The 20,022-nt window shown below is 41.4% G+C and overlaps 1 protein-coding gene and 1 long non-coding RNA gene across 3 annotated transcripts in view; one reads left to right on the forward strand and one right to left on the reverse strand.

Moving 5' to 3' along the window:
* Nucleotides 1-20,022, reverse strand: part of LOC102734356 (prolyl endopeptidase) — a 108,560-nt gene that overhangs the window by 41,918 nt on the left and 46,620 nt on the right. The window contains exons 8-10 of the mRNA XM_081828728.1: nucleotides 10,354-10,545; nucleotides 5,917-6,114; nucleotides 22-125 (exon numbers count right to left, since the gene is read on the reverse strand). Coding sequence (XP_081684854.1) covers nucleotides 22-125; nucleotides 5,917-6,114; nucleotides 10,354-10,545 — 494 coding nt within the window. The remainder of the gene's footprint in view (nucleotides 1-21; nucleotides 126-5,916; nucleotides 6,115-10,353; nucleotides 10,546-20,022) is intronic.
* Nucleotides 1-20,022, forward strand: part of LOC145723064 (uncharacterized) — a 32,396-nt gene that overhangs the window by 9,712 nt on the left and 2,662 nt on the right. Inside the window, exon 3 of one of the 2 annotated variants that reach the window (XR_014147860.1) lies at nucleotides 478-561. The exons of the other annotated variant lie outside the window; for it this stretch is intronic. This is a non-coding gene — a long non-coding RNA (uncharacterized LOC145723064). Of the gene's footprint in view, nucleotides 1-477; nucleotides 562-20,022 lie in introns of those variants that run through there. 2 annotated transcript variants of the gene reach the window in all.

Raw genomic sequence — 20,022 nt, forward strand, 5'->3', positions numbered from 1 at the left:
ACTCTTGTAAATGCTCCATACCTGGACTGTCTGGTAATCGGAAGCATCGATCCCTTTCACAGTAACCTCTCGGAAGACTCGTGGCTCCAGCTCCTCTTTGGTGAGGTCACAGTGATAAATGATACCTAGAAGGAAGCAGAAGTCCTAGGTTAGTCCACAAACTCACTGGGGGGGTGGGGGGGGAGCACAAGGATCACAAGGCACAACCGGACCCCATGAGTAGCAAGAGAGGAGCATCAGTGAGGGACCGAGGTATTCTCTGCTGCCAAGTAAGGGTCACTGCACCACAAGTACTTAGAACAGTCCGGTGCGTGGGGTGCTAGGTAAGTGTTCACTCATCATCGCCACCACATGCGGCCTTCAATTTTACAACCGTAATCTGCGAGGACGTTTTAGAAGATTCCATAGCCTTCTGTGAGTATGAGAAGAGGCAGAAAAACGTCACAGTGGAAACTTAACAGGTCTTCCCTATGCCAGGTCGCTTAGGAGTGCAGGTCAAAGAAGATGGGAAACTTCATGTAGGGCCGTTTCACCTGCAAGGTGAGTACAATGGAAAACTCAAACGATCTGCCCAAAGTCAACAGCCAGTCAGGGTCTATTGATGGGAACTCCGGGGCTCCAGATACCTGACACCCCCCTATCTGTGGACACATGTGTGGACAGCAATCAGGGACCCGAGATGATCAGGTACCATTTTGGAGTTGCTTTTAAAATTTTGATTATCCCATTAACTGTGCACAACACAGATTAATGAATATACAAGAATGCCAGCTTATTTAATCAGTAATTAAAATTCCATTTCCTGAATTTAATGCTATTACACTCTAACACTTAAGAACTCAATCAAAGAAACAATAAGTAAGATGAGTCGTTGCTATTTGGAAACAACGACACTGGGGTGGTTTATGAAACAGAATTAGTCATCCAGAGTGGCTGGTGTGGAAACAACCCTCCCACACGATACTTTAAACATATGCTGTCAAATATATGAAAAATCGATTTAGTGATCCCAATACTTCCTGGAAAACTAGAAACCAAACAGTACTCCCACAGGGTACATTCAAATTGATTGATCACGTATAATGGTAGCTTGCTTTCTTCTCAACTCCTCTGTGCATGTATTTCATTAACAGATGGGAAACAATACTCTGCACCCCCAATGGCAAAGGATAATACGTTTACATTCATTAACAGCATGACTGCTGATCCCTATGAATGTCATTGCAAGTCTCACGCTTACAGACAAATTATTTTAAGGTACTATAACAGGAAGTCTGATTAATATCGACAGAAGATAAGTAACATGACCAAAGTATTGGCTTTCCTAGTTTAAGTCATACTTGGGTATCTGTTGAAATATGTCTTTATACATCAAGTAGTTGCAAACTACACTCTGGGCATACATTTTTTTTGGGGGGGGCATACATTCTCATGTACCAAATATACTGAATATTGTCCTTGTCTAGATGAATGTAATCTTGAGGGCGAGGCTATTTTCAGAGATATGTTAATTTTTGAAAAGCTTCTTGATCAGTATGTACTTGCCCCCCTTCCTCAAAACACACAAAAAAATCTGAATCCTTAAAAACAAACAAACAAAACCAAGCCTGAACCACCAAACAACTAACGAAAAAGACTGCAGACCAAGCATGTGCCACCCTGACTCACCCTGGGACCACTGCAGCCTGCACCACAGTGAATGACAAAGGACCGGGCAGCCAGGACTCCCACTTCTGACAGGTGCTGGGTCCATGACCTTACACAAGTCACCAAAGTACTAGAATACAAATTCCTCTGTGAAACACAATGAATAGGAAATGTACTCTAAATGCCTGTTTATCTGGAAAAACTAAGACATCACGTCCCGTAACAGCAGAATGAAATAAGTAGGAAACAGGGGCTGGCTACTGTTCAAAGAAAGGGTGCCAAGAACCTGACTTCTACTCTTCTGTCCTGCACAGAAGTGGCACCGTGGAGGAGCCTGGGTTAAACCTGAACGTACCAGGGCTTAAGTTTGATCAATACCTTCTCTTTACAGATCCATCTGGGTTAGCCTAGATGAGCCTACTGCACATTCACGTAATGTGAATCCCTATTATCTAATGATGTTTGTGTCCTGTCTGGTTTGGCTTGGTAAGTCCAAGGGATTTGGAGAAGACATCTTAGAATCATAAACTGGAGGACTGGTTAGGTGATCTCTAGGAAATGAATTTCCACGTTTAGGGGTGAAAGAGAGAACTGGGTTATGGAAGTCCCTTAAGGCCAGAGGAGGTGCCTGGACTTGAGGAGACAGGTCTCCTGATGAAATCAATGGTTTAACAAGGCCATTTTAGTAACAGGAAGGAGGCAGGGACGATCAGCTCATATATTCCCAATTATCTAAAATAAATGTAAGGAGGTAAAAGAAATGGGAGTGGGAGATAAGAGGAAGGGGAAACTCTGGGAGAAACTGTGAAAGAAAAAATCAAAGGATTTAAAAAACTGGATATGTACAGAGAAGGCAAAAGAACTTTTTTCTAAAAGATGACCCATATACACCCACCCGTACAGGGTGGGTTTTAATGTTATTAAAATAAAAAAAACATAAATGGAAACTAAAACAAATCTTAAAAATGTTTGCACTCCTTGGTATTTACACAAAGGAGTTGAAAAGTTATGTCCACACAAAAATCTGCACACGGATGTTTATAGCAGCTTTATTCATAACTGCTAAAACTGGGAAGCTTCCAAGATGTCCTTCAGAAGATGAATGTGTAAATAAACCTTGGTACATCCAGACAATGGGATATTACTCAGGGCTAAAAGCAATAAGCTATTGAGCCCATGAAAAGATATGGAGGAAACTTAAATGCCTAGTACTAAGTGAAAGAAGCCAATCTGAAAAGTCCACATACTGTGTGATTCCAACCATGTAACATTCTGGAAAAAGACCAAACTGTGGAAACAGTAAACAGATCAGTGGTTGCCAGAGGTTGGGGGGTTGGGGAGGGGTGAATAGGGGGAGCACAGAGGATTTTTAGGGCAGTGAAAATATTCTATAGGATACTATAATGATGGATACATGTCATTATACATTTGTCCAAACCCACAAAATGTACAACAGCAAGGGTCAACCATAATGTAAACTAGGGACTCTGGGTGATTACGATGTGTCAATGTAGGTTCATCAATTGTAACAACTGTCCCACTCTGGTAGGGGATGCTGATAATGGGGGAGGCTGTGATGTGGGGGCAGGGGTATACCAGAAATCTCTGGTACCTTCTCGATTTTGCCACGAACCTAAAACTGCTCTAAAAAATTAAGTCTTAAAATTTTTTTTTGCCTTTCCCAAACAGTCTGGCAAAGGCTTCTTTGCTCATCCCTGTTTCCCAGAGCCATGCACCTGGGACTTGCTATACTGGATTATTACAAGGTACAAATCTGTCTGGAGCCAACCTTAGACAACCCTCTGAGGTTCCATGAATACAGAATTAATCAGCTCAACTACTAAGTGGTTTGGGCCACAGGGAATAAGTGCATTGTGTTCCAAATTGCCCTGGCTGCTCGTTGTCTCCTAAGTTTGACTCAAGGTACAAAAGTCCTAAATAGCTTGGGCTCAAGACACACAGTCTTCACTATGTGCCTCCATGGGAAACAGTCAGCTGGTGCCCACTGGCCAGATGCACCACATGTCCTAAACAGCTGGAGCCGTAGTTATTTCTGGCCCTGAGGCTTTACTTATAATTTAGTATCTCTGTTGTTTACTCAGTAGTAGACGGCTAATCTTCAGAGACCAGGGAAAGGCAGCCTCTGGTATGCATGTGCGTGGACGTGTATGTACACACACTGACAGTTCTTGCTTTCGAGAGATCCAGTTTAATGCTCTGATGGCTGTTTTTACTTTGGACCAGAAGGCCTGAGTCTAGAAGCCCTGTTCTCTGGTTTTAGATATAAAAAAAATTGCATTAAAGGGAAAAAGAGAAAGATGGAGCCAAATGAGTACGACAAGACAAAGGGGAAGAACAAAGCATTACAGCAACAAATTAAAGCTTGTTCAGAAACTGCTCAGCAGTACAGAACTTTTCAATTTTTCAAACTTCCCAGCCAGAAGAGTCACAGACAGTGTTTCACTGCTTGGCACGGAACCCATCCTTTAACACTAGGTCAGTGAGCCCTTTCTTGCCCAGGTAATGATGAGCCTGTTCCTGAAATAAATGGTCACATGGAGTCATTGAAGGAGGGTTATGGGCCTTCGGGGACTCCGGCTTTTATTAAGAATGGGTGAGGGGCGCCTGGGTGGCTCAGTTGGTTGGGCGACTGCCTTCGGCTCAGGTCATGATCCTGGAGTCCTGGGATCGAGTCCCGCATCGGGCTCCCTGCTCGGCGGGGAGTCTGTTTCTCCCTCTGACCCTATCCCCTCTCATGCTCTCTCTATCTCATTGTCTCTCTCAAATAAATAAATAAAATCTTAAAAAAAAAAAAAAAAAAGAATGGGTGAATCACCCTTACCCTGTTCTCCTCATTGCCCTTTATCCATTTAAACTGTTTAAGCTATGGGATTTTCAAAGTAAAAATTCTGGACCAGTTTAAGTTGGGGAAATAAATGGTGAACCCCCACAGCAGTGGGTTGAGAATGGTAATCTGGAAGAAATGGATTTTTCTTGGTTCTGGTCCCCTGGCTGCCACTGTACCCCAGGGCAGAAGGGGTGTGGCATACGACCCCCTGACATGGGATTCCTGACCTGTTAGTTTCCAACTCCTGGCACTGGGCCTGGTTTCCACATGGCTGCGGGCACTTTCCCCAGCCCCCCTGGGATCCTCTGAAAGGCACATGGGAAATAGAGCTTGCTGGTGTTCTGGGTCTACCATCAGATCTACTTACAGAAGAACATCACTCTCTTGGTTTCAGTAACCCCGACAGCAAGCCATCATGCCGATAAGATTCCTCATGATTGCCTGCTCTGTGACTCAGATGCACGCGCACGCGCGCACACACACGTAGACGAGGCATCGCTGCCATCTGGCTGAACCCCATGAGGAAAGAGCCACTTCGGTACCTGCCTAGTTCTCTCCCCTACATCTGCTGACTGTGCCAGGGACCAAATTATTGCCATAAAGCCGGACGGGACAAAAGGGCTATGAAGGAGCTTGAAAAACAAACGAGGGAAGTGCAGAAATGTTTTCAGCCAGATTGCTTTTAAGATAGGGTCTGCTCAGTCAACTGCAAGCTGCCAACTCAGCCAGGCTCCTGGGACAAATCAGAGTATGTGTGTGGCTTTGGCTACAACAAAACCTGGGCAGCCAAGTGGAGAAGCAGGAAAAACCAAAACAGCAAAATGAATGTGACCAACTAAAAAAAAGTTAAAAAGAGAACTATGTTTACTTTGGGGAATGTTAACCCATACCATGGAACACAGTATCATAACTTATAAGCATGTTTTTTTCCTTGAACCACGTTTTTTTTTATATGACGTAAGACTACACTTTTAGAATTATATTTTAATTCGGTTTAACAATAGCACAAATTATTCTCAGTCTGTTTAGAAAATGGGTTTTTCATGTCAGATGAGACTATAGATTTTTCTTTTATGCTTTTAGTTACTCTGCACTGTGTATCCTGATTCGTATAGACCAAAAGCTGAATCTCAGGTTCTACACATTCATACTAATTTTTTTAAATCAACCTAGTATAGCAGTTGGTCCTGTCCCCAGAAGAGAGACTCAGGATATAAGATGAATGAGTGTGCCATTTTAGGCATTCACATTTCCCTGTGTTCTAAGCATCTGTCTTACTGTTTTATTCCCATTATGTAATTCTGGCTATAATACAGCATATGGGATTTTCAATAATACAGCATTCCATTTCCATTTCCCAAAAGAAACCCAAACATCAGTCTGATTTTAAAGCTGAGTAACACTGGTGAAAAGACTCTCACCTGGAGATAAAAAGGAAGTAAACTGATAGAAGATTTCAGTGTCCTTCTTCTGACCGCTGTACCCCACAACGCTGCCGACCTCCAGTGGGAAGGTCTTGAGGAGAGCACCGGTGGCTAGGTCGTGAAGCTGCAGAATGTTTCTCACGTCGTGAAGGTAGCATAACACCAAAAAGTTAGACCTCACGCAAGCTACCCATTCTGAAAAGGCAAGGACAAATAAAAGCTAATGTAGCTTTGAAAGGAGTGAAAAGCATACTTACTTCATTGAACAACAGTTCTTCAGCTCTCCATTGTGCTATGCAGCAATGAGACTTGCAAAGTGATTTTATAACTGGATGTAATCGTTCATCTAGTTCCAGCATATTCCTTTAATAAATGATTGTTACTGTCATGTCCAGAGGAAACAAAATATTCTACAAAGTATTTTGTGATACAAATAATCTTGCCTACTTATTTTTTTTTTAAGATTTTATTTCTTAATTTGACAGAGAGAAACAAAGCAAGAGAAGGAACATAAGCAGGGGGAGTGGGAGAGGGAGAAGCAGGCTTCCCGCCGAGCAGGAAGCCCGAGGTGGGGCTCGATCCCAGGACCCTGGGATCATGACCTGAGCCAAAGGCAGACGCTTAACAACTGAGCCACCCAGGCACCCCAATCTTGCCTACTTATTTTGTGCCCAGTATCATGGTATAGGAGGTAGAAACATGTCTGTCAGGGCTGTTTTTCTGACAAAAATGTATTGTACTCCGGGTATGTGCCAGATACCCGGCAAGGTGCTGGAGAAACAAGCAGGCAGATGATGTCACTTCTGCCCTTAAGACACAATCATATAAAAATACAAGTAATAACATGTAAGCAGAGGTAAGTGAGAGGCTGGTTGGGGACCCAAAACACACAAGAGCCCTAAACAAGCGCTGAACCGCATCTTGAGTACAGGGGTGTGAGGTGACAGGTGCCTAGGGTGGTGTCAGAGACAGGACACCTCTCTGGGGGATGAGGTGGTGGGAGGACAGGCAACTCAAGGAAGGACAGCCAGAGCTGGAAATAGAGAGAGAAAAGGAATATGAACAACCAGGAGGGAGGGAAGGGGGAGGGAAGGAGGGGAGGAGGGAGGGAGACTGGTAAGGAGAACAAGTGAGACATCCATTTCCAGGAAGAAGAAAGTTGCTCAGTGTGGAGTAGGTGGAGAGGGTGGTGGTCTGCAGGGGATTTGGTGAGCCAGACAGGGGAGGTTAGTTCTCACTTAGCCGTTACTGGGGAGTTACTGTTTGGATAGATGGATGACATAAATAAAGATGATAGCAATGAAGGATGCAGAACAATGGAGGTCTACGGAAGGATGGAGGGGAGATGAGGAAGAACACTACTGCCATTATTAGCCAGTCAAATCAAATCAAGCTGGAACGAAGTCTAGGGAGGGAAGAAAAAAAATGCATTTTCCAAGAAGAATCATCAGGATGTGGTAACCGTGGGGATATGGACAGTAAGGCAGAGAGAGGAGTCCTCCTCAACTCCTGGGGTTGCGACGAGGTCAGGAATGGTGCCGTCAGTGACAGAGCCGGGACAGGAGTTAAGGGGGCCGATGGGGAGAGGAGAAAACGAAGGGCAGGCCCAAAGCACTACCCATTCTGGTGTGCACAGGATCAGCCTGAGGTAAAGACGGGGCCCCCTGCAGAGGGAGAGATGCTATAGTAAATGGAAGGACAGGGTAACAGGTAATATAGCTCAAACATGCAGAAAAGAAAAGCCTTTTATGCTGTGGGGTGTGGTGGGGGGAGGTTCTTGACATTTATTCTTACAACCCAAGAAACTAGTGGTTCATGCTTATATTATTAATTACCAATATGAACCAGACACTGGCCAGAGGGAACTCTTAAGGATCACCCGGGGCCTCAAGGGTGCTAGGTTGTTTGGATTACCATAGCAAGCTTTTCCGCCAAGTGAGGACAGAAGAACTCTTATATCCAAAAGTGATTTGCTCATTGTCCAATACAATTTTTTTTTAAAGTGCCTCAATCAAGCAATATATTTCAGGTGGCCTTAATGTTTTAAAGTACGGGGGAAAAACTGAAGTAAATTATTTCTGTCAAAGAATAATCACTCTGTGTTAACTATGGGCATGTCAGAATTATAAAACAGAGTGAATAAGAAAAAGACAAGGTGATTTGTAGACTGTCGTTAATAAAAGCTCTGACTTTATGGCTGTACTTTATAACTCATCTTTAGTTTTTATTCTCCATAGGGCATTCTGTGCTAATGATACATAGCGAATGCAATAGCGCTTCTCTTTGATGAGTTCTAGTGAATACTGAAGGTTTCTTCTTTCTAAAGACCTTATAACCTTATAGAAGGAAGATTATAAAAATATATCACCCCCCACCCCCAAATCTCCAAGCATCGATTTACATCTCATTCGATCTACAAGTGAAAGAGAATGTCACCTTAAGACGTAAGTAAAACTGCTTCTTTGGGACTTTAAAAGGCAGAAAGAGGACATGGGTCTGGGGAAATACTTCTATCTCTTCATAGCTCCCTATGTGAGGATCACAGATGCAATCTGACTTGCTCCTGAAAAGCACCCAGGGCACCTACATGAAGACTTATGCCACTAAAGCTCACTTGAAACCAAATATGAAGTCAATTCATGTGGCACTTAGGAAGCACTCACTAAATGCTGGCTCTTACCATCCTTGAGGGGACATTCTGTCTCAGTTTGGACAGAAGCCATCAGGCTACCAAAGTCACTACAAACCAGATTCCCCATATGAAGATGTTAAAGGAAATGGCCAAAACCTTGCTCCTTGGCTCATGGATCCCTCATCCAAATACAAATGAAGATTTCTGAGGAGGCAGGTGGAGGAATTTCCCTGAAGAGAGCCCCTGTCATGTTCCAGGTCCCCCTCCCCCCTTGGGAGAACCCCAACTTATGAGACAGCCAAACCTGAGAAGCTAAAGGGACTATGACTGAACATCTAGAAGCCAGGGGAAGGGCCTGGGATGCATGGCTGCCTCAGAGTTCCAGATGTGGGTTTTGCAGGAAAGAGCAGGCATGGGGTTGTCTTGGGTTCCATCCAAAAGAACTGCCCAGAAGGATGTGGAGACCTCAGTACAGAAGAAAGTGGTGGACTGGGGCGCCTGGGTGGCTGTCGGTTAAGCGTCTGCCTTCGACTCAGGTCATGATCCCGGGGTCCTGGGATCAAGTCCTGCATCAGGCTCCCTGCTCAGCAGGGAATCTGCTTCTCCCTCTCCCTCTCTGTCAAATAAATAAACAAAATCTTTAAAAAAAAAAAAAAAGAAAAAGAAGAAGAAAGTGGTGGATACAGCCAGATGCCCAAGAGCTGAGAAGACTCTCAAGCAAACACCCAGAGCAGTGCTTCTTCCAGGGCCAAGGGAACTACAGAAGCAAGGGCCCAGCAGGAAGCCCTCCCTGAGACAGTCAGTCGTCTGTCCTTTCCCTTCTACTCCTACCCAAGGCCAGGTTGAATGTGCCAAGCACAGAGCATACTGCCTTGAGCCAAGGGAGAAAGAGTCCCTTACTTTTTCTAGGACGTGAACCTGGACCTGTCTGATTCTAATACTTGTGCTTTAATTCACTGAAAAACACATTAAGAACTGCTCTATCAGACCCAGGGCCACTTTGCAGATCTCAAAAGGAATTATTTTCCCAATTTTATATCTAATACCTTCACAATTTGGGATGGCCTTAGATTTTACCCTATTCAACCCATCAGCAGAAGTTCACCTCTAACAAGGAAACTCTTCATTGGCCTGAAGGTACTGGATTTTCCTTTTGTGTAAAAAACAGTAGCAAAATTAGTGGGTCTTATTCTAATCAAATTAGCTTTCAGGCAATGAATAATTTATAAAGCAGCATATCATTTTTGGAAAACCACAGAGAAAATGAGTAAGAGGGAACTTAAGGGCACTCTGAAGCTAAAGGGAGGTTCTCAAGAGGTTAATGTAGCTCAGTGCACACACCAGCAACTGCAGTGAGTTGCAATGACATCTGACAACAGTCTCTTCTCTTTTCTAACAAGAGGACTGTGAATCCACTCTGAGATCTACAACAGGTATAATACAAACAGCTAAAGGTTATTCAAAAGCTAAAAGCTAAGGATTCTGGTCTAAATGGTTTAGAAAATTAAATGTTAGTGATGATTATCAAATAATAACTACACAGAGAGGCAACTGATACTAAAACAACAACAAACTACCTTTGAAAGCCACAATTTTTATGAAGACCCTGCATGATATCATACTAACCACACAGATGTCATCCAGTAAATATTTGGTTGTGCTATTCAGACCCTTCACTCTCGATGACTAAGGTTGAAGGTTCTTTACCGTGTAACCAGTCACCAGAGAATGAGAGTTGTACCAATTTGTTGGCCTTCTCACCCAAAACAAAAGCACAGTGTTCCAGTAGCATGTAGTCTTACCTAAGACATCTTTCTCATGCTCAGGAACGAGCACTTTCCACTTTGACTCCTCCGGATCCGTGAAGTCAATGTTGATCAGGCGATAGTTGGGCGAATGGCGATTTGTCTTGAATGTGAACACTGTCCCCTCGTTGGTCACATAGTCATACTCTCCTTCAAAGTTGTCGATCAGTTTTATCCACTTCAGGATTCCTGGTGAGAGACCAAGCATCCCTGTCACCTCTCCTGTGTTGAAAATGGTGTGCTTTATTTATGTGTAGGGAAGGGAGGGCAGGTCTTTTCTGTCCACGGAACACAAAGCAGACACAGTATTTGGAAGATGTAAGGCTTGAGAAAGAGCAAGGACAAGTGCGGGTGAATTTAAAGGTTTTTAAAAATATGAAGAAATTCTTTTCCTGAAAAACCCAGCCATTAAGGAGACTGAAGGACCTCTCCTCTCAGCACCCTGCCCCATGTAATCTGGGAAATCCTCTTCTCCCTGAGTGTGTCTCAAATCTGAGCACTTCCTTCTACCTCAACTGCCACCGCATCATTCCACATCTTCATCATTCCACTCTGGGTCTCTGGCAGTGGCTCCTCCCCAAGCAGATTTCACATACACACACACGACACATAAAGAGACACACATACACAGAGATGATTTCACTAACACACACACACACACACACACAGGGTTGATTTCACACTAAATGCCACTTACAAAAATAAAAAATATAAATTATAAAAAAAAAAACCACTGGGAAGACATCTATTTCACAATGTGACCGACAGAGATGCTCAGAGTACATTTCAAAAGTTTTATAAACAAACAAGCTCTATGATTTCTGAACTACTGAAAGGCAATGCCAGATCTTAGCTATTCTCTAATTAATCTCCTGCCTTAAATTTCTCAGTAAAATTGCTACATTAATTTGGATAGTTCGTTTATGTTCCTTCAATCTTTCAAGGCAATTTTACATTATCTCATTCATCTCCATAGCATAATATTTTTATACGATTTTTTTGCTGAATTAAATTTATCAAGAAAAATACACTCCCATGGTAAAAAGAGAGGTTTTTTTGTGAGATATAACTGAATTAAAACCTCAGCTCCACTATTTAGTTGTGTGACCCTGAGCAATCTCTTTATCTTCCACTAAGCTTCATTTTCTCAACTGTAAACTAGGACAAGTAAGTCTATTCAAAAACTATTATAAAGTGACTACTAATACCTACCCCACAACGAAAACACAACAAATATTATTTTAAAACAAATGACTAAAATTAAAACTAATAATAAGATAAGCAGTTAAACAAAATCTATAGCTTTCTTATAGGCCAGCAATAACCAGTTAGAAAACATGGGATGAGGAGGGCCCTCTCTTACACAGTAGAAGCAAAATTAATACTTAGGAGTGCACTTAACATGAAATGTGGAATCTATATGAAGAAAGCTCTAAAATTTTCCTAAGGAATCCTAAAAGCAACAACAAAAAACCCTGAATAACTGGAAACACATATCTCTAGATGGGAAGACTCAGTATTTCAAAGCTGTAAATAATCCCAAAGGAAATCTATAAATTTAACATAATTCCAATCAAAATTCAAATGAGTTTTAGGGCATTTGACATCATTCTAAAGTCCATTTGAAAGAATACACACGTAAGGATACTCAAAACATTTTTCATAATAGAATGAGGAGGATGCCCTATGATGCTGTGAATGAGCCCCCCTCCTCCTGAAGGTAATCATCATCCTGATTTTTACATTAATTACTTCATTTTCCTTTGTTCTTTTCCTGCTTTAATATGCATCCATAAAACCTACAGTCTAATTTTGCCTTATTCTTGAATCTCATGTACAGTGAAGCCATACAACATGTATTCTTTCGTGTCTGACTTTTTTCACATGATGTTATGTTTGTGAAACTGTTCATCCTCTGGTTATTGTTAGTGACTTTTGGCTGAATCCTACTGTGCTCAAAGAACACACTCTGTATGACTCCAATCTTTTAAAACTTGCTGAGAAAAACTTTATGACCTAATTATTTTTCCATTAGTGATTTTTAAATGTTCCCGTATGTTCCTGCATATTTTGCAGCTGTCGGGTATGATATGCTAAATATGTCTATTAAGTCATTTGTTACTCACATTGTTCAAATCCATGTATTTACTGATTTGGGGAGCCATTTTTTTTTCTGTCAGTCACAGAAAAGGTCTGTTAAAATGTCCCTCTGTGATTGTGGATTTATTTTTACTTGCATTTCTGTTAAATTGTTCTCTGTATTTTGAAATCATGCCTTTCAATATACACAAAGTTAGAATTATTATATTTAAATAAAACTCAACCTTTTAATGGTAATGAAGTTTTATCTTTAGCAATGCTTTTTACTTTGAAGTCTACTTTGATGTTGAGACAGCTATGTGATTTTCACGGTAACATTTTGGGCCAGTTGTCCTCTGCAAAATGGTTCCAATTGCATTATCATTTCTGAAAAGATTCCCTTGTTTTCAGGTCTCTTAACCGCTCATGCTTTCCACTTCTTGGTGGGCTACATTCTAGGTAATTTCTTTACATCCATATTCTAATTCCTTTATTCTCTCTTCAGCTGTGTCTAATTTCTTCAACCTAATAACTGAATTTTTTAATGTAAATAACCATATTCCTTATTTGTAGAAATTCCTTTTTTTTTTTCCCCCAAAGATTTTATTTATTTATTTGAGAGAGAGAGTGAGAGAGAGTGAGCACGAGAGGGGGGAGCGGGAGAGGGAGAAGCAGACTCCCTGCTGAGCAGGGAGCCCGATGTGGGACTCGATCCCGGGACTCCAGGATCATGACCTGAGCCGAAGGCAGTCGCTTAACCAATTGAGCCACCCAGGCGCCCTATTTGTAGAAATTCTACTTAGTCTCCTCCCAATCTGGTCATTCTTTACAATATGTCGTTTCCTGCTCATACTTCCAAGCTTCTTGTTTATTTTTTTTGTAAAAGCAGCATCACATTGTTTATTTTTAAAAGTGTATTTAATGTACTTATTTTACATTAGGAATGGGTAAGTCCACTCTGCTACTTCTGTTGCTCTATTTCTCATGCTGGTGATTTTGTCTGATTTGTTTTTTTTTTAATTTGAGATTTTTGACTGTGAAATGATTTCCCTTGAAACATTATCTGTGGCAATTCTTGGAGGCCTCAGTTAAAGTGGCACTCCTCCAGAGAAGATTTCTATTTGGCTTCCATTTGCCTGTTGGGAGGCAACCAATCTGGGAGCCCTTTAAATTCTTGGCATGAGGATGTTTGGACCTCAGAGGGACAATCCAGACAACCTGTACCCATGTCAGTCTTTCTCATATTTTAGGAGAATTCACATCCTGCTGCTCCCTCTCCCTCACTAGTGTGAAGGTAAAAACAGGCAGGTTTTCTTCTCCTCTCCCCTCCCCATCCCCCCACTCTCAGGCTTATTTCTTAATCACCATTACATTGAGGGTATCCCTTATTAGACTTTCCAACATGGACAACCAGAGGCCTTATCGTCCATTCCCCTTGCCCTAAGTGGCCATCAGATGGGAACTCAACCCCCAAAGCCCAGCAGGAACATTCCAGAACAATCCTGGATTCCTGCTTTCATTTTTGTCTTTGGTCTCTATGGTTTCTCTCTCTTTTCTCTTTTTTTTTTTGTGCCAACTTGGCAATATATTTAGAAAGATACTTTATAAACTTTTTACGGCATTTCGGTTGTTTCAACTGGGAGGTTACTCAGAATATATAATCTGCTAAACTCCCTCAAAGAGAAATCCTTACAATTAATTCTTCTAAAGGTTAAGCTGTGCACTCAAGTTACAATTTTTTTTCAGTGACAAACTGCTAATCTCAAAAGCAGGTGACCAATCAAAGGTAACCTCATTTTAATTTACATAAAACAATACTTTAAAAGGAAAAAAGCCCAAAAACTATTCCTTAGAAGAATAAGTAAATAAGTAAAAATTAGGAGGTAAAGCAAAAATTGCAAACAATCAGAAAGGTACATTTGTTTATGGTAAGAATGATGAATCACAATTTTCTGGACTATGACATTTGTAGACACAGAGTTTTGGTTCAGGAAAATGTCAGATCCTTAAATGTTCCCCTGACAATAAAACATTTCCTGATGTGCAACCTTTATTTCTCAAAGTAACCATCTTACGGTTTCTGCCTGAAAAGGTCTTGCAGCCATTGTACTGATATTTATGACCCTAGACACCACTCCCCCAACACAAAAAGTCACTGAAATATCTACCAAAGGCCCAGTAGAAATTGCCTTCAGTATCTCTGTGTAATCAGGTGAGCCTGAAGATGTGGCACATTTGTTTTAAATAATCAAGGCTCCAGTGAACACCAAAACAACAGAGTTTGTGGTCGTATCTACCACCAAATTCTGGAGTATTAACCTTAGTCATTAATAAATACTACAAGTCATAAATTCACTCAAATTTAGGTATGTGACTGGATTTATACAAATGTCATTCAAAGTACTGGCCCCCATGGGGCAGCATGTTTAAAACGGAGCTCCTTCTGCTCTCCTGAAACCCTTGCTCCTCAGGGCTCTGGCACAAAATAACTCAAGAGAAATGGTATTTCAGTTGAACAATGGGGCTCACTCAGTTTTGCTATTCACAAGTCAGAACACTATTGATTTAAATGGAAAGCAGAAAAATTACTTTAAAAAAAAAAAAGACATGGCTTAACTCCCAAACCATCTCACTTTTTGCCAACCCTTTCTTAGATTCTTTTCTCTGTAAGTGGCATTATTCACTCTGAAGCCAAAAGAATTCTATTCCCAAACTTCTCCACATTAAAGTTAAAATTACTTTTTATAGATCTGATTCTGGGTGGGGGAATGATTTGTTTACTGAGTGAAGATTAGCATAAAGTAAGTCATCTTATGCTTTTCCTAGAGCAAAGTCATTACTTTTATCGCTTTCTTTGAAAATGCACGGTATTAACTATGTTTCATAGAAAATGTTTTGTAAACTCTCGCAACAGGAGCTAAAAAGTGCTTTTATACTTTACGAAACCCTATGTAACAATATACAAATGGAAAGTGTGGTCTTGCTCTAAAACTGAGGGGGCAGAAGGTGGCTGTTCTCCTTGGCCTGACACCTTCCTTCCATCCTCCCCTGCCTCACAGTGAGTTAGAACAGGGGCTTGGGAGTTTCAACTGACCTGAGACTGAATGTGTACATCAGGAAAGCGAGCTGGCCTCACCATCCCCAGGTTCCTGGGGATGACAGCATGTGTTTCTCAGAGGTTGTTGAGAAGACATGAATTATCTACGCTCTTAGCTCAGAATTTGGCACTCAGAAAATGTTAGTCAATACTTACCACTATTCCAAATAATCCCAGCATTCTTCAAATGACAAAAATAAGCTAAATGTGGCTTCTGAACAGCATGATTTGCTAATAGTGAACTTTAAAATCTAATTTCCATCTGCCACAGCACACAGCTATTTTCCTAGAAAAAGCCCTTAAAATCACTCATTTTAAAATTAGTAAAAATACTGGGGCGCCTGGGTGGCTCAGTCGGTTAAGTGGCTGCCTTCGGCTCAGGTCATGATCCCGGGGTCCTGGGATCGAGCCCCGCATCGGGTTCCCCGCTCGGCGGGAAGCCTGCTTCTCCCTCCCCCACTCCCCCTTCTTGTGTTCTCTCTCTGTCAAATAAATAAATAAAAATATTAAAAAAAAAATTAGTAAAAATACTAATTTTATCACTATTACTTATTTTACTTCAAAATTAACGTTTTGCTTATTTTTTATGCTATCTTTTGATGTTCGATTCTTTTTGCTTTTCTTGCATTCCCACTCTGAAATGAACACTATTTGCTAATAACTCTCTGCTTCTCCTCACCTGTTGGTCTGGCTCTTCACACTCAGCTGAGCTCGCTAAACTTTGGACAACTCATTTGTTTAGTTTCTCAAATGTTTATTTTCCCCTTTCCACCCTGCCCCCAAAAGTTGCCCCAGCCCCACAAGGCATGAACCATGGAGTCACTATGGTACCAGCTACCTAGAAACAAGAGGTGTGCCAGGCGTTAGCCAGAGATGGCTAAAGGAACAATTTAAGTGTCTGACAAATACTGAGCTTCCTCTTATTGTTACATGTAACATGGAGTGTAGATGAATTTCTTATACAGAAGCAAGTCAATTTTCATTAATGACATGGAAGCACTGAAACAACATGCTGAGTGCTGGAAACTTCACCAGTCTAAAAGGATCGAACTTTCAGCAAAAAAGGAAAAAGCAGAGAGACAGGTTAGTGAGAGTCTGGATGAAGTAAGGATAAGCTGGTATTTTCTCACAAAGATCAATTATGCCAGCACCATCTGTCGTTGCTGCTGAATGCTTCATTAATGCTGCGGGAGGAGCAAAGACCATTTCGGGCTTGTCTTAAGGACGGCGACATCCACGCCTAAGTGTGTTGTGTTACTAACAAGGGTTTTAGGCACTGATAGTTCTTTTCACCTAATAATTGCTTCCTAAGGATTCTACTTAAAAACCTCTAATACACGTTTAAATTCATTCAGAATAGGGCCAAATGGTCAGCGTCCCTTTTGTTGGTATCTACCCTATAAAATAGTCTCTGACTTTTCACAGAAAAAAATGAGAACCAAAAAGAGAGGGAACAAAAGAAAGAAAACAGAGGGCAGAGGGAGGCAGCTGAGTATTTCGGAACTCCAGAGCTGTCCTACGTCTGAGCCTGGGCGTGTATGCTAGGCCAAGGTCCTGCTGCGCCCTGAAATCGGGCGCTGGTGATCTCCCGGCTACTGCCCTGCAGGCAGGGAGAGCACCAGGGGAGGAATGACAGCACAGAGTGGGGCACCACTACAGGTCTGCTTTGTAACTAAATAGATAACATTTACATAATCCTGCATTTTTGACTGAAACTTACATATATTTGTTGACAGTGTGAAGACAATAGAAGCAACTGAATTTAAATTTTAAAGTCGTAGTCTCATACTTTTCCAATAAAACTATTTAGAAATGTGCATTAAATACTTATACTGAACACTAAGATAAATATGTATAAGAGAATATTGAAAACCACCATTTACATTTTCAGGGTATAAATTTAATTTTTTTTTTAAAGATTTTTATTTATTTATTTGACAGAGAGAGACGCAGCGAGAGAGGGAACACAAGCAGGGGGAGTGGGAGAGGGAGAAGCAGGCTTCCCGCCGAGCAGGGAGCCCGATGCAGGGCTCGATCCCAGGACCAGACTGGGGTCCTAAGCGGTTTCCTCACTTTTGATCTTAAACAAGGAACAGACAAAGAGAAGCAAAAATCTTCTGCTCATACAATACACATGACTGGAGAAACATGGTTTGTACCTATTCATCATTCTCAGAGTGTAACAAATGATAAAAATTTAACTAAAAAAATTTAGGTGGCCAGAAAAGTGAAGATTCAAAATGCTTACAAGAAAATTTAACAGTTACTGGTGGAGGATGGCTTATAAAGCAGGGTCCTCTGAGCACCAGAAACCATAAAGGGGCAATGATGTCATTCAAGACAAGCTGGAGCCCACCTTCTATGAGTCTATGTTAAAGAAAAAATTGATCTCACACTTGATAAAATGGTAAAGAAGACTTTTTTTATTTAGGACTGCCGAGATAGGTGTCAAGACTATCACAATAAGAGAGATAAATCAGGCTTAATTCCAAATATAGAAAAGACAGCTGGGGATTTATAGCCAATGAGCAGAATGGACAGAGGGGTAGTCACTGAGAGGACACATGGAGTAGGGGGATTCTTGTTAAACTGACCCAAGAATATTCTTGGTGAGGGCAGGTCAAGGTCATCAGATATCACATAGGGGATGGTGGCGGGGGAGGGGAGGGGTGAGGAATTTGACCAGATATCAAGGATGATCTGATATGGAGGGTAGGGGATTCTCTCTAAACTGATGTAGTGAGATTCTTGCTACAACTAAGCTGTGCTGGTCCAGTGAGGGAGTAGGAGGCTGAGGAACCAAGGTTGAGGCCTAGCTGAGGAGAAGCCTGACTAAAGTCTGGTCAAGGACAGAGTCCTTGTTATCGGTCAGGCACTGTTCTAGGTGCTGGACATTCCAGAGAGCAAGACAGACAAGGTCCCTGATGTCATGCAGCTCACAAATACTCACACAGTGTTGTTGTTGTTTCTGCATGGCGAGAATCAGAATAGGGCAAAGGAGAACAGCCAACCGTAGAAGGAAAGGTATCAACTGAAAGCATGAGGAAGTGTGGTAATGGCTAGGACAAAAATCCCGCGGCCCTCAAAGAAAGAGGATAGCAACTCAGACAGCAACTCTCTGGCAGCCAGCACTGAACGGGGTGCGCTGTTCTTTGGAGGGCACCTGCTTAGCTGTTTTGAACACCTGGGAAATTACAGTAACTTCTAAGGCCCAGATGATACGCCCAGTGCTTCTACACAGTGGTGAATGAGGTGAGTCAGAGGACTTACCTGGACAGAAAGGTCAGTAAAGGAGCAGTCAACCACCCTGAACTGTAGTTCTGTGGAAAGGCTATGGCCCACAGTATGTAACAGATGTATTCATATTATTTTTAAGTGAAAATATTGCAGATGTAAATGGCGGAAAGGAGGTTGTCCAAGGAGAGATCGCTAACAGAGTGGCAAGATGGTCAGCAGGTTGGAGAAGAGAAATTGAAATTTACACGACAAACGTAAAATACAAAGGAATCCAGTTTCACAGGGAACTCCTTTAACTCTCAAGATTCTAGGATTTTTTTTCCATCCTGTATTTATGTAGTTTTGTTTTCTCTATCTGCTGTTTTTCCTATGATATCATATAGCCATCAGCCACTTTTTTGTGCTTTTTGTGATTCTCATTTCAAAATGCACAGGGACAGAAGGTTTTCTTGGGAGACAAAGTTGATAGAAAAGTTAAAAAGTACTACCTAAGTGAAATTATTTAGTTTTCCCGACAAGCTGTTCAGTGATGTCGTAATAAATGAAGAATTAATTTGCATGAAAATGCTGATAATTGTCCCTGCCTTTAAGGTAAAAGATTAAAATCATAGCAGAAAGGCTTTAGGTTAAATTTCAGCAACATAAAATGAAAGATGTCATAACACTGGATTTAGTTTTTGGTCACTGGCTATTCAAGTTTAACTCATTTAATAGTTAACTAGCACATTTAGCATTTAAGTTAAATGTTATTCTTCCCCTCATTTAAAAAATGTAACAAAAATGGAGTGGGTAAAGAAACAGCAAGAAAAAAGATCTCTGGCATATAAACCCCCGAAATTTCAATTCTCAAACTGTAAAAATTAGACACTTTCCCACATAGTCTTGTGTTTCATATGTTTTTGTCAATGAAAGGACGTTTTTTTGATTATGAACCTGGTTTTGCAGGAAGTAAGTCAACACCAAGATCTGTGTTTAGAGCAGGTTTGATACTGAAGATAACTATTTATTCTAGGATATCCTCTATTTTCCTGTGGTACCCCAAATCAAAGTGTGCTCATTCCAAATATTTCTCTCAGTCAAGAAACAAAGGGAAAAAAAAAAAAAAAGGAGGAATTCCTAAGACCCTACTATATGCCAGGAACCCTGCTAAGCCCTGTGCCATACCTCTTCATTATTCCTCACAATTCCTCCTGAAGTAGGCATTCCTTCCCCATTGGTAGTCATGGAAATAATGAGAGAAAACATTCCCACCC

Source organism: Leptonychotes weddellii, chromosome 8, assembly GCF_054177405.1.
Source record: "Leptonychotes weddellii isolate Sample4059 chromosome 8, ASM5417740v2, whole genome shotgun sequence".
Taxonomy (NCBI): domain Eukaryota; kingdom Metazoa; phylum Chordata; class Mammalia; order Carnivora; family Phocidae; genus Leptonychotes; species Leptonychotes weddellii.